We start from the raw sequence: 15135 nt of genomic DNA, 5'->3' as shown, positions 1-15135 counted from the left end.
AAAACCGAGCCTCTGAAAGTCCACTGCCCTCTATCAGCTGGGAGGGAAACTGCCCCGCCAGAGCGGCCCTATCAGGGACCTTCCGAAATCGCGTGCCCTTAGCATCCCAGTTTGCCAAAGGCGGTCTTTAAAGGAAGTTTGAGACTTTTCAGATTTGAGTAATACTAGATAACCTTATCAGTTTTAGGCAGTTAGAAACTTGTGGCAAATTGAACTCTGTTTTAGGGTATCTCTTAGGCTAAAGTTTATTGGAAGAGTTAAGTCTGGGTAGGTTCCAATAAAATATTTAAAATTCCCTTAAATAAAGGAAGCTAGGGTAGAATTCTCCACAGTAAGGCAGAGATTTACTATGAACTCTTGTGGGTAAATAGGTATAGTGGCTAAACGGAGCAAGAATTATCACTTAGAATGTAAACTTCTTGAAGGCTGGCTTTTTTGTTCGGTGGTGTGTTTCCAAGCATTTAGGACAATAGCTGGTGGTCAATAAAGATTCATGAAACAAAGAGGCATTGACAGAACATCATGACAGTGACCACCTGTGGCACTGAAGTGTGGCAGAAGAGCTGTCTTGTGTGTAAAGCACTGTATGGTTTGGACTTGAGAGAAAGGGTCCTTGAAATTTCTTTAGTACTGACCAACATTAGAAAAGCAGTCATGGGGGCGCCTGGGTGGCTCAGTCGGTTAAGCGTCTGGCTTCGGCTCAGGTCATGATCTCACGGTCCGTGGGTTCAAGCACCGCGTGGGGCTCTGTGCTGACAGCTCAGAGCCTGGCGCCTGCTTCGGATTCTGTGTCTCCCTCTCTCTCTGCCCCTCCCCTGTGCATACTCTGTCTCTCTCTGTCTCAAAAAAAAAAAAATAAAAACATTAAAAAAATTAAAAAAGAGAAGAAAAGCAGTCATGGATTCAGGCCAGAAACCCAAGTCAGGAAAAACAAAAGTGCGCTGGGAAGAACATTTCCTCTATCATTTCCCTCTGGAACTAGGTGGCTGGACACAGAAAAATTCCCCAAGAAGAGGAATATGCTTCATGTCTCAGTCTCTGAAAACAGGTCTGTGTGGTTCATCTTTAAATATGTGACTCTAAAAATACATATGGCTTAGGGGCGCCTGGGTGGCTCAGTCGGTTGGGCCTCCGACTTTGGTCCATGGGTTCGAGCCCTGCGTCGGGCTCTGTGCTGACAGCTCAGAGCCTGGAGCCTGCTTCAGATTCTGTGTCTCCCTCTCTGTCTGCTCCTCCCCTGCTCATGCTCTCTCTGTCTCAAAAAAAACCCAAAAAACAAAAAAACATAAAAAAAAAATTAAAGGATTAAAAAAAAATATATATGGCTTAAAAGACATCATCACACCAAAAGTAGATACAGTAAATTTATTTTGTATAAATACATATTGACACTATTTACAATACTAATATTTATAAGGGATCTATATATGGACGATAAGATACAAACTATTACCACTTTAAGTAAAACATGTTTCTAGAAACTCATATTATTTAAAAAAACAATATAGTATTTCAAGATTGGTTCTTAACATGCTATGACCGACTCATATAAAAGAGAAACTTGTCCCTTTCTCTCCCCTCACCATGGGAATTTGATATTGAGACTTCTTGAAAATTTTCTATTATATAATATCTTAAAAAAAAATAAAATCCTACTAGAAATTATCTTTCTTATAAAAGGGAAAGTCATAGATGATTTTCCTTTACAGAATATTAAATGTGGCATAGGCCCCAGAACATTTGTATTTTGAAAGCACTTAAAAAAATAAAAACCAGAAGGGATCCATTTGGAGTAATTTAATTCACCAAACAAATGCTGAGTGTCCAGAGCACGCAAGGTACTCTGCCAGATGCTGAGGAGTCTCAAAATCTCAAGAATAGAATGTGATAGGCACCATAAAAAAGTGTGTTTCCTAGTTAAAAGGCTATAGAGGCATAGGAAAAGGAGAGACTAGATGTGGTCTGGAGGAGTAGTGGCGGGGGGGGGGGGATATGGGAGAGAAGGACTAGGACCAACTGTTGCAAAAAGAAAAGTCTTGGATAAATAGGCAGAAGTGGGTTGGGAAGAGAATGAGAAGTAAACCTTATAAACAAAGAAGGGTTGGGGTGGGTTTAGCTGGAGTGTGTGATACCTGAGGAAAAATATTCTATGCCAAGCCACTGGAAAGCCATCGGAAGTTGCAAAGAGCACGGATGAAACTAGGTTAGAGCTCCGCTTAGAAGATGGCTCTGGCAGAGTTGAAAATGGGACCATGCAAAGATGGCACTGGATTTAGAGGAAGAGTTATTCTAATCATTGGGAAGAGGTAACAAGGACTTGAGCCAGGGTCTGTGCAATAAAAGTGATGAAGATGGAAAGGATCCAAGAGCAATAGCAGAGGGTCTTGTTGAGACTTAGAAGCAGATTCTAGAGCCTAGAGTGGTGTTTTTCCATTACAGAAGAAGATAAACAGATCTGAATGAAAAGAAAATGAAGTCTTGTAAAGTTTAAAATGCCTAAAAAGGACTCATGTGTAGATGTCCAGCAGGTAGTTGCAAATATGGCCTTGCAGGATGGGGTAAAAAGTAGGTCTACGATCTGAGTTATAATGAGGGCATTGGGAGGGCTGTGTTTGAGTTGTAGATGATAAGAATCCAGTCCTCACATTCTGTGTATTTCAACAAATATTTTGTCTTAAAAGACACAGGATAGGTATTTTGTGAGGCCTAACAGGAGAAATAGGATTTATCTCTCTGAAAATCTCAATGACTACATTTGACTATGGTAGATCTCAGACTTCAAAAATGGGAGTGCAAATGGATGCATATTCCCAAGACATATCAACATATGTTGTAGTAACATTTACATTTTAACTAAATTTCTAAATAGCAGGCTTTCCCTATTTCCTGCCAACACCTGGCTAACAAAACTATACTGTGTGTATTTTTCTAATGTTTATTTATTTTTGAGAGAGAGACACAGAGTGTGAGCAGGGGAGGGGCAGAGAGAGAGGGAGACACAGAATCGGAAGCAGGCTCCAGGCTCTGAGCCATCAGCCCAGAGCCCGACGTGGGGCTCGAACTCACGGACTGCGAGATCATGACCTGGGCTGAGGTTGGATGCTTAACCAACTGAGCCACCCAGGTGTGCCAAAACTACACTTTAAAGTTATCTTCCTTGGATGGAGCTAGAATGTATTATGCTAAATGAAATAAGTCAATCAAAGAAAGATAAATAACATAGGATTTCATTCATATGTGGAATTAAACAAAACAGATGAACATATGGGAAGTGGGCAGGGGGATGGTGCAGGGAAGAGAAGAGAGGGAAACAAACCACAAGACTCTTAACAGAGAACAAACTGAGGGGAGGCGGGTGGGGGATAGGCTAGATGGGTGATTGGTATTAAGGGGGGCACTTGCTGTGATGAACACTGGGTGTTGTTTATAAGTGGCGAATCACTGATTTCCTAACACCAATATTGCACTATATGTTACCTAAAATTTAACTTAAAAAAAATTATGTTATCTTCTTCATTTAGTTGTTTCATTACTGTTTTATATTAAACAGAGTTGCTCTGATGATCTCATTTTTAGGAATGCTACTACATACTCAAAGAATCAAGGTTTTGGTTGAAGAGAGAATTAAATATCTTGGGCAGAGGGTAAATAGGAGGATACGGGGTACATTAGGGAACAGGGGAAAAGAGGTGGGAGAGACGTTCAGAAATGTGGGATGATGCCCAAGATAACCTTTCTCACTTTTCTAGGACTCTGGTGGATCCTCTACATTTACAGCTTCACGGCTAAAGAGGAGGCTTGATTGAGGGGACACACTAAGAACACCAGCCTTCCCCCAGTTTAACCTGGCATTTCTTGCCTAGGTTACTTTTAGTGCCTTTTTGCTTAGCTTTACAAGTGCTCTTCTTTCTCCTCCTTATGAATAAAAGGAGAAACTTGAACAGAGTGTGATGGAAACACATGTATAAGAAATACATGTTGGGATTTGGGTACTGTGTATATTTTCTCATAGAATGCACCAAATAATACCATTTTTTCCTCTAAAATGTTAGCTATCAAGAGATATTTTTTTAAAAGTAGCCTGACAACAAAGTGTATATAATTAGGTTTCTCAGTTGATATTGAATGAGCCAGATTAAATAAATAATTGAGCAGCTTTACTATGTTATGAAGGATTGATGAAGGGATAAGGGAATGTAATACTATTCCACATTTAAAATACCTTTTGGGGGGGGTGGTAATCTGATAGCTTCCTCAAAAAGCTATATGTATTTTATATTTTTCAAAACCCTCCATGGGGCTAAGCCAATAGGGAGTACAATCATACAGGAGTTTCACATACAATCAGAATTACTAGAAGTTTGTGCAGTTTTTTTGTATTTCGATTTATAACTGGTTCTTGAATGAGCCAGCTGTTGGAAGACAAAATAGCCTGGCTGGTATTTTTTAGATTCTGAGGTTTAAGTCAAACCTTGCAGTCAGAAGTTTGAGAGCTCAAGAGGAGGGGGGAAGAACTCCAAATGACTTGTCATGTGCAAAGTCCTAGACCCAAAGAAGCAGAAGGAAACACTTTCTAAGGTATAACCTTGGTCTCCAAAAAGGATACACTAAAAACTGCAAGGATTTTAACATGGAAGCCTTATTTATGCTGTCTTGGTTAAAATTAGTGAGCTGCAAAGAATTATTAGTTTACTTACTGTGACAGAAAGGCTGGGGAGACAGTGAAGATTGTGTGTGAGGGTGCAACAGGGTTTAAAAACGATTCCACAGCATGAAACGGCCAGAAAAAACTACAGCAGCCAACTCTAGATTTAGTAGAGACTCTGGTGCTGGAACAAACAACATTCAAAAGGCTTCAGAAAGGCACTCAGTAATTCTCTTGACAAATGTAAACATCACACCGAATTAGGAAATCCTTTATATAAAAGCAGTAAGGAAAATTCCTGTGCCCTTTAAGATAATCTGCATTTAAAGTTCAGTCAATAAGTGTAAATTATGAACATCAAGAATGACTTTAATCACTGTGTGAATTTCATTTTTCAAACTCTATTCATCAACAATTTTATGTACAAAGCAGTTCACGTTAGTAGTAAGTGCACCAGAATTATGAATATAATTCTTTCCTAATGAGGTGCGCATTGGCAACTGGTTACAGAAATAAAGGATTTGTTTTAATTACCAGGGAGGACATAACACAAAGTAGTATTAAATAACCTTTAAAAAATGAATACAATTTCAGTAAACACCGGCTTAGAATATGTGTTTTTTTTTTTTTGATATGGTAATTCCAGTTCATTTTTTAAAGCACAATATTATAGGAAATGGAACATTTAGATGCAACCACCACCACTGACTTGGGCTCAGAACACTTATAATAGCAAAGGATATTGTGGAATATGATGCTTACCATATTTTGCTTTAAAAAAATAATACAGTTATGTTTCTAGCTTTAAAAAAAGGATTAGACTTAATAGAAAGACCACAGAGTTAATTATTTGTATTCCTCTGCAAATGAAAACATCCTCTTTCCTACTAATAGCTCAGTTCAACGAAAACTTCCAGAATCTATCCCTTTGCTATAATTCCTTGATGATGTAACATTATCTCATGCCAAAAGAGGTATAACAGAAATACTCTAGATAATTTACTGGAATTTCATTTCACAGTTGCTGAGGTAGAAGTTGGCCACGTGTTTTTCCATTAAAAGATACAAAAATTCATCTAAGTTTATTGATTCAAAAACATACATTTTTTTTTCTATCAGCAGTTTTATAATAATTTCTAAACCAAACACTGCACATGGAAATTTTCTCCTTGATGTGTATTTTTGTATTTACAAAGACTTATTACCTCAGGTGAGAATGTTACAATGAAACACTATAAACACATGGAGAAATCTGTGTCACAAACGGTTAATACAGTATACAGTATTAAGATAAGTTTTCTGGTTTCTAAAGAAAAGGTACTTTAGAATTCAGTGTGAGTCTCAGAAATAATTCTGACAATTAAGTAAACATCAAAATTTAATAAATAACATACATGAAAAAACCAAACATTCAAAAAAAACCCCTTATACCCAACAAAATAATTTCTAATATTTGATGAAGATTTTGGCTGGATTTTCTTGGCAGTGTTCATTTATATACAATCTTTGTACTGCATTTACTCCATTCTGATGAAATTCCACCACGTGAAATCACAGAAGAGATGAAACCAGTATCACTACAATATTGTGCCTTCCTGAAATGCTTCTATCCACCTATTGGTAAGAGAAATTTGTTAGAATTATAAAATGCAATCATCTGGTACACGTTAAGACAATATACATAATAGCTGTACCTGTGGATCCAATTACCCTGCCTGTATATTTAAGATCTTTCCTATACTATTGGGGTGCCTGGGTGGCTCAGTTAAGCAACCAACTTCGGCTTGGGTCATGATCTCGCATTTCGTCAGGCTCTGTGCTCACAGCTCAGAGCCTGGAGCCTGCTTTGGATTTTGTGTCTCCCTCTCTCTCTGCCCTTCTCCCGCTCACACTTTGTCTCTCTCAAGAGTAAGTAAACAATTGGGAATGCAAGCTGGTGCAACCCCTCTGGAAAACAGTATGGAGTTTCCTCAAAAAACTAAAAATAGAACTACCCTATGACCCAGCAATTGCACTACTAGGCATTTATCCACGGGATTACAGGGGTACTGTTTCGAAGGGAGACATGCACCCCCATGTTTATAGCAGCACTATCAACAATAGCCAAAGTATGGAAAGAGCCCAAATATGTCCATCGATGGATGAATGGATAAAGAAAATGTGGTGTGTGTGTGTGTGTGTGTGTGTGTGTATATACACACACATATATATACATATATACACATATATATGTATATGTATGTGTGTATGTATGTATATACATATATACATGTGTATATGTACCCATACACATGTATGTATGTATATACATACATACATATGTTTGATCAAAATAGGTGTATATATATATGTATATATATATATGTATATACACACATACATACATACATACAATGGAGTATTGCTCAGCACTCAAAAAGAATGAAATCTTGCCATTTGCAACTACATGGATGGAAACTGGAGGGTATTATACTAAGTGAAATTAGAGAAAGACAAAAATCATATGACTTCACTCATGTGAGGACTTTAAGAGACAAAATAGATGAACGTAAGGGAAGGGAAACAAAAATAATATAAAAACAGGGAGGGGGACAAAACATAAGAGACTCATAAATATGAAGAACAAACTGAGGGTTACTGGAGGGGTTGTGGGAGGGGGGATGGGCTAAATGGGTAAGGGGGACTAAGGAATCTACTCCTGAAATCATTGTCGCACTATATGCTAACTAATTTGGATGTAAATTTAAAAAATAAAATAAAAAAAAGTAAAAAAAATTTTTTTAAAAAAGAAATAGACACTTAAATATAGAGAACAACCTGGGGGTTGGTTGAGGGGAGGTGGGGGGGGGATGGGTTAAATGGGTGATGGGTATTAAGGAAAGCATATGTGATGAGCCCCGGGTATTGTATGTCAGTGATGAATCAGCTAAATTCTACTACTGAAAGTAATATTACACTGTATGTGAATTAACTTAATTTAAATAAAAACTTGAAAAAAAAAGATCTTTCCTATACTAAACTAGAATTCTGTGTATATGGAATTATACTTTATTTGGTAATATGGCCCAAAATCTGGCCTGGCAAGTGCATCTTCTATTTCTACGAGGAGTGAGAAGGGACTATTTCATAAAAAGCTCTATGAAGTCCTGATAATCCCATATAATTGGTTTTGGAAATGCATACATCTGCAAACCTTTATTTCAACCTCCTTCCTGGTTTAAGGAACACTATCTTTGCCTCTGTTTCCTTCTCTCTTAACTCCCTGGGGATCCGTAATTGAAACCTGTTTTAGTGTTTTCAGTGAAAGAGAATCTATATCTGGTCTACTTCCAGTTGATCAAAATTTTGTATGCAATATAAAGTGTCTCAAAAAGAAAAAGAAATGTGTCTCAGAGTTTCATAGAAGTCTTCCCAGAATTCATTAGTCTCAAAGTTTATCTGACAATACCCACAGTTTCAATTATTCAGAAGACACCTGGAGGTAGTCACTTTGTACCTCCCTAGGACTGTAATTGCTTCTGTGAACATCTAAAACCACTCAGTTAGGGGTGCCTGGGTGGCTCAGTCGGTTAAGCGTCCGACTTCGGCTCAGGTCACGATCTCGCGGTCCGTGAGTTCGAGCCCCGCGTCAGGCTCTGGGTTGATGGCTCAGAGCCTGGAGCCTGTTTCCGATTCTGTGTCTCCCTCTCTCTCTGCCCCTCCCCCGTTCATGCTCTGTCTCTCTCTGTCTCAAAAATAAAAAAACGTTAAAAAAAAAAAAATTTTTAAAAAAATAAAAAAATAAAACCACTCAGTTAATAGAAGCAGCCTATAACAGATATAGCTCAAATTTCAAGGACAGAATTTTCAAAAATTTAAATGCAAATGGCATGTTATATCATGATAAAGAGACTTTTAAAAAGTTAAAAATTTTCATTAAAATTAACACATTTTAATATTCTATACTATGCAAAAAAACCCCATTACATTAGTGACTTCAAAGAGAAACTTGTAATTTATCCTGTATTAATTCTCAATTACAAGAGGGCAGATTCCCTTTACTTACCTACATTCAATTGTCTGAAGGTTTTTCTACCTTGTTGACTTAATGATATAAACAAAAGATGTATATTCAAAAGCAATAATTTTTATCAGTTTGATGATGAATACAGATAAAAATCATGAGAAGTGTAATACCTAACAGAATATTAGAGCAATTACTCTTTTACCCAAGTAGTTTTTACAGAAAAAATAATGGTTAAGTGACAATTTTAAATATTCTTCAATTCAAAACAATTTATTTAAAGTAATAGATATACATAGTAGATGTCCTAACATAGACTGGAAAAAAGAAAAAAGTGTTCCAGAGTATTTGCAACATTGTACCTGATTAATATGCAAGAGCATATGCAATTCGGGTACATTAATTCTAACTGCATTAAGAAAAGATAAGCCTTGCTGACTTAAAGCATTCTTTTTTTATCTGCATGCACCGTTTTAAGCCTATGGAGAAAACATAAGCACATCTTAGTGAAAACAAAAACATGTAACGTGTGAGACCAAAATAAAAATCAAGTGAAAGATTTGGTTAAAGGTTATCTGCTCTATTTTGTTTACAAAGGACCTGGGTTCCACAGAGATATGCTTCTCTATGTCAAACCACGTCATGACATCAAAACAAATATTCTTGTTGGAATTTTGAAGAGATTGTTTAAAAACCTTTACCATCTAAAATGATATCCATTTCCTTCTACTCAGTTATTGGGAACAGCATGGGAGCCTCTTAATGTGTTTGACCTTTTTCCCAAAGAAGTAAGTTAGCAAGCAGCTGTTTAAACTCCTGCTGTTCCATGGCACAATTGAGTCACTGGATTGCCAAAGTCCTGGAATGTTTCAAGAGATGATCCTCACCCTCACTGAAGGAGAGGTCAAATGCCTCGGCTTCCTTTCCTTGCAGCAGAGCAGTTTCATGCTGCTTCCTCAGAGGTCAGTATAGACAAAATATTTTGGACAGAACTACCTATTTTCTTTTCCCCTCTGCCTCCTGAAAATATTCCAGATCCTCTTGCTTGTCCTTAAAACAATTCTAAAGAGTTTGAAAAATATGTTAAATCTTCCTAATTTGGATCTTGGATTTAAATTCTTAATTGTCCCCATGCATGAAAGTAGGTTATTTTAAAATCAATCATGTAACAACTTGAAACTCATGTATAAAAGAAAAATAGGCCTAAATTACTTACTTCTGAGCTGAGTGAGCATCATCTGCTTTGAACAAATAAAATAACATGTTTTTGTGCAGCAACTGGAACACTCTAGACTCTGAATTCTCATCTTTGACTTGAGTGACAGTGAATCCTAGTAAAGGCTGACTCTCCAAAGCTGCCACATCCTAATTTAAAAAGACACAAAGGGAGATGGGACTTTAAATTGATACAAAATTCAGATTTGCAAACTCTTAAAACTATACAGCTTTAATTTTATATGCACACTATATAGAAAACAATGATAATTCTAACAACTTACTTACTTTTCACTTATTCAACAATATTAAGATGTTCCCCCACCTCTGAAGCTACCCCATGAGCCAGACACTGTGCTAAACAGTTTTCCTTGGGTTCACACTCATCTAAGTTCACATATTTTCCCACAACCATGGGAGGCAATTATATTACTTTCATTTTATGGATGCAGAAAACAAGCTCAGAAAGAAAAGTGATTTACCCGGTCCCACTAAGGAAAAGCTTGGCTCTTAGAGCAGTGGTTTTTATAGCCAGCCAGGAATTGTTTCTAACCCAAACAAAGTCTATCTTATCGAAGTTTGAAGCCTGATCAATACAATCTGGGGATAGTCAAGGGACTGTCTTCCATGAGAGCTTGGCAGAAAGGGTAAGAACCTTTGCCTTTAATGAAGTTGTTAGTAGTCACATGACACCAAAAAAAGTTACATCTTAATACTATGGAAAATTCCTAACATTTTTTGAGTAAGAGCTCTAGGACATTGTTGACATTAAAGATAATAGCAAGAAGAATCTCCCCCTCCAAAAGCAATGCAAAACAAAAAAATACACAAAACAAATAGATCAAACAAATATTGTGATTATTTCTAATTGGCATTATAAAACCAGACTCCCAAATAATTCATCTTTAGATTTCAGATCTTACCTCACTTGCAGCATATGTATACAGCACTTTATTTTTTATGACAAACCACAAGTGTTTCCAGGGTTTTTTATTGCCCTTTGATCTGTACAAATAGCCACTCATGGAAGAATCTTCTGTATTTGCTGATACCTAGTAAGTAAACCCCATACATAGTTTAATGGTTTTCAGACAGCAACAAAATGTAAAGTAACAAAACTGCTTTTGATCATTGGTGCTGAAAGCAATAACCATAATACTATAATGTTTCAGAATGAAATTGTTTACGTTCAAAGTCTGCTACTGTACAAATTGAATACTGCCATTACCATGGGCATAAAAACCCCTTTCATTTAGAAGCAATTCCAGCATTCTGCTTGGTTTAATTGTGCTTCCATGTATGTATTTCTTTGTGGTGCCACCTGTGTTTTCCTGGTTTCCAGAAAAAGAAAAATAATTCTAAAGATCAGAAATGCTTTTTGAAAGCTGCATTTTTGGGAACCGTGTATGTTGTTCTTCCTATTTTGCAATGTTAGGGAAAATTACTTAAACCTTTAACTCTTTCTGAAATAGCTTTTTGGACTTATAAAAACTGTATTAGGGGCGCCTGAATGGCTCAGGTCATGATCTCACAATTTGTGAGATCAAGCCCCATGTCAGATTCTGCACAGACAGCACAGAGCTGGCTTAGGTTTTTCTCTCTCCCTCGCTCTCTGCCTCTCCCCCACCCAGACTCCCTCTCTCTCTTTCTCTCAAAATAAATGAATAATTAAAAAACATAATAAAGTTTACATTAAACAATAATATTTGATCCTCCTCATAAAATTTGTAAGAAATTGATACAATTCATACATGATTAAAGGCAGACTTTAAAAATTCATAGAATCCACTTGTATTTGTTTTCTTTTGTCACATACAAATTACCACCAACTTAGTGGGTTAAAACAACATACATGTGTTGTCTCAGGAGTCCGGGCACAGCTTAGCTGGGATCTCTGCAGGGCCCCAGTCAAGGTGTTGGCCGGCACTGAGTTCTCATCTGACAGCTGACGAGGGAAGGGTCTACTTCCAAGTGGATTCAGGTTTTTAGCAGTATTCATTTCCTTGAAGTTATGAAACTGAGGGCCCTGGCCTCTTGCTGGCTTTTGCCTGGAGCTCATCCTCATTTCCATGCCACACAAGCCTCCCAAGACAACTACTTACTTCTTCAAAGCCCGCATGAGAGAAAGTCTCTAGAGCCCATCTACAGCAATATGGAGTCTTCCATAACATAACATAATCATGGGAGTGACATGCCATCATCTTCCCCATATTCTGTTGGTTCAGAGCAAGTCACAGGTCCTTGCCCCACACAACGGGGAGGAGACTGTACAAAAGTGTGACCATCAGAGGAAGGGATCATGGAACCACCTTAAAAGTCTGCTCACCATTCTACTAATAACACAATCCCTAAATTTGGTCTTATATTTCTCTCTTGTTCCTATGTTAAAAACAAAAGTTTCAACTGCCAGATTACAATCATTGAAACCTTACTACCTTTTGGCCTAGAGATTAAAACATTTTCATCCTTTTATGAAGCAAACTAAGTTTTGCTCAGACCAAAATTTGAGGATCAGAAACTGATCCTTAAAATCACCATAAATAATAGAATTTCCATTTACCTCTCTGTTAATACAGTTTTGTTTTTTAATGTTTATTTAATTTGAGAGAGCATGCATGCAAGCGGGGGAGGGGCAGAGAGAATCCCAAGCAGGCTCCATGGGATCTCACAAATTGTGAGATGTGACCTGAGCTGAAACCAAGCCACCCAGGTGTCCCAGCTAGTGGGAACTTTAATATTAAGTGCAAACAAATTTATATAAAAAAATAACATCCTTGTAGAAGATTATAAATAACTTTTTTTCAATTAGAATGTCTATGTTCAAATGAAATTTTGCTGGAAATGTAGTTATATTGGGATGCTACTATGTACTTAAGTGTTACTATCATTGCTCAAAATATTTTGTATGTTCCTTTTTTGGAATATTCTTAAATTAGTTTTTTAGCTATGAAAGAATACCAATCACAGTCCTGAGTCGAGAATAGTCCTCTATTATCTTTTTAAAAATAAAATTGGTCTTAACCAAATTAATCATATGATTCATAAAATTTTCCAATGAGATATATATATATATATATATATATTTTTTTTTAAGTTTATTTATTTATTTTGAGAGAAAGAGAGAGAAAGACAGCACAAATGGGAGAAGGGCAGAGAGAAGGAGACACAGAATCCCAAGCAGGCTACTCAACATCAGTGCAGAGCCCGATACAGGGCTTGAACTCATGAACTCTGAGATCACGACGTGAGCCAAGATCAAGAGTTGGATGCTTAACCAAATGCGCCACCCAGGCACCCCAGATTTGATTATTTAAAACATAAATCAAATCTAACTCGAGAGACATAGCCTGCCATTATTGAGGGTACTGAGAATCTGAATGTAATTCTAAAATAATGAGTTTCTGAAAATGTATTGAACATTTTTACTAGAATAAAAACACTTCCCAATCCTTAAAAAGTTAAACATAAAATTATCATGTGACCAAGCAATTCCACTCCTAGGTGTATAACTAAGACAAATGATATTTATAATAACCCAAAGGCAGAAACAACCCAGATGTCTATTAACAGATGAATGGATAAATTCTGATATATACATACAATGGAGTATTATTCAGATATAAAAAGAAACAAAGTACTGATAATGCTATATAACTTAGCTTCTAAAATATTGTACTAAGTGAAAATAGCCAGACACAAAAGGTCACATATTGTAGGATTCCTTTTTTTTTTTTTTAATGTTTATTCATTTTTGAGAGAGAGAGAGACAGAGAGAGAGAGAGAGACAGAGCATGAGTGGGGAAGGGGAAGAGAGAGAGGGAGACACAGAATTTGAAGCAGCCTCCAGGCTCTGAAATGTCAGCACAGAGCCTGACGCGGGGCTCGAACTCACTAACTGTGAGATCATGACCTGAGCCGAAGTCGGACGCTCAACTGACTGAGCCACACAGGTGGCCCTGCAGGATTCCTTTTATATGAGATATCTAGAATAGGCATACATAGAGACAGAGAGCAGATTAGTGGTTACCAGAGAGGGTGGAGAGAAGGGACAAGGGGATTGATTATTTAATTGATACAGGGTGTTTTTATGGGGCGATGAAAAAGTTTTGAAACTAGAGCAATATGGTGGTTGCACAATATCGTGAATACACTAAATATCAATGAATTGTATTGCTTTATTTTTTTTTAAAAAAGATTTTATTTATTTTTAAAGTAAACTCTACATCCAATGTGGGGCTCAAACTTACGACCCCAAGATCAAGAGTTGCAGGCTCTACCGACTGAACGAGCCAGGTGCCCCTGAATTGTATACTTTAAATGGTTAATTATAAATTAGGTGAATTTCAACTCAATTACAGATAAAAAGACAAAAACCACAGCTTCCCAAGTACAACACTTTTACTTTTATAGCACTTAATTAGATAAATTAATTTTCCCAGTTTGATTTCAAAGGAGCAAAGCAGTGGTTCTCAAACTTTAGCATACACCTGAATCACAGAGAATGCTTATTGAAATTTCTGATTCTGTAGACCTTGGGTGGGGTCTAAGAATATCCATTCCTAGTAAGTTTCCATGTGGTGCTTTTGTGCTGCTCTGGAGGACACTTTGAGGACCAGTGGAGTAAAGGAAGAAATGGCTGCAGTCAGGAAGTAGAGGTTTGACAGCAGAAGGTCTGTTTGTATGGCTGGTTGGAAAGATACACAACATGGGATTGGAGTTAGGCTGGCTCTAGTCAAGAGCAGAAAGAGTTTTGCAACCAGTGCTGTAGAGTTTAGACTGACAAGGGGAGTAAGTGTAACAACTGTATCTATAAATTGTGACATCAGCATGGAGAGGCAAACAGTTATTGAGAACTGAAAATTACTTCAGTTTGTTAAGAACCTTAAAGTTCTGAAAGTCAGTTTAGATTTAGGAACTGAGTGATGGAAAGGAGAGTTGAGAGTACTAAATCCCCTTAACTAGGGTGGCTCAGTCAGTTGAGCATCTGACCTCAGCTCAGGTCACGATCACACAGTTCTTGAGTTCAAGCACAGAGCCCACTTTGGATCCTCTGTTTCCCCCTCTCTCTGCCCCTTTCCCGCTTGTGCTCTCTCTCTCTCTCAAAAGTAAATAAATATTAAAAAAATAAATAAATCATCTTAAGTAGTTTAAGAAACTTGGCAATTAGAACTTACTATTTCATGAGATTGGCTATAAATCATTTCCTAGTGTTTTAACTGCCATGATGGAATACATTCAACTTTACATAAAGAACACAATCTTGGTCAAATTT

General features: G+C 37.1%; 1 protein-coding gene across 3 annotated transcripts in view; it reads right to left on the bottom strand.

The window, feature by feature from the left end:
• Positions 1-1351: 1351 nt before the first annotated feature.
• FGD6 (FYVE, RhoGEF and PH domain containing 6) overlaps positions 1352-15135 on the bottom strand; it is a 120312-nt gene continuing 106528 nt past the window's right edge. For all 3 annotated transcript variants that reach the window (XM_058741759.1, XM_058741760.1, XM_058741761.1), the window contains 3 exons: positions 10787-10915; positions 9865-10013; positions 1352-6259 (listed from right to left, as the gene is read on the bottom strand). In XM_058741759.1, coding sequence (XP_058597742.1) covers positions 6223-6259; positions 9865-10013; positions 10787-10915 — 315 coding nt within the window. In that variant the 3' untranslated portion in view covers positions 1352-6222. The remainder of the gene's footprint in view (positions 6260-9864; positions 10014-10786; positions 10916-15135) is intronic.

This window comes from Neofelis nebulosa, chromosome 8, assembly GCF_028018385.1.
Source record: "Neofelis nebulosa isolate mNeoNeb1 chromosome 8, mNeoNeb1.pri, whole genome shotgun sequence".
Lineage (NCBI taxonomy): Eukaryota > Metazoa > Chordata > Mammalia > Carnivora > Felidae > Neofelis > Neofelis nebulosa.
Note: the sequence above shows the minus strand (reverse complement) of the source record. Positions and strands in the feature narration are given on the sequence as shown.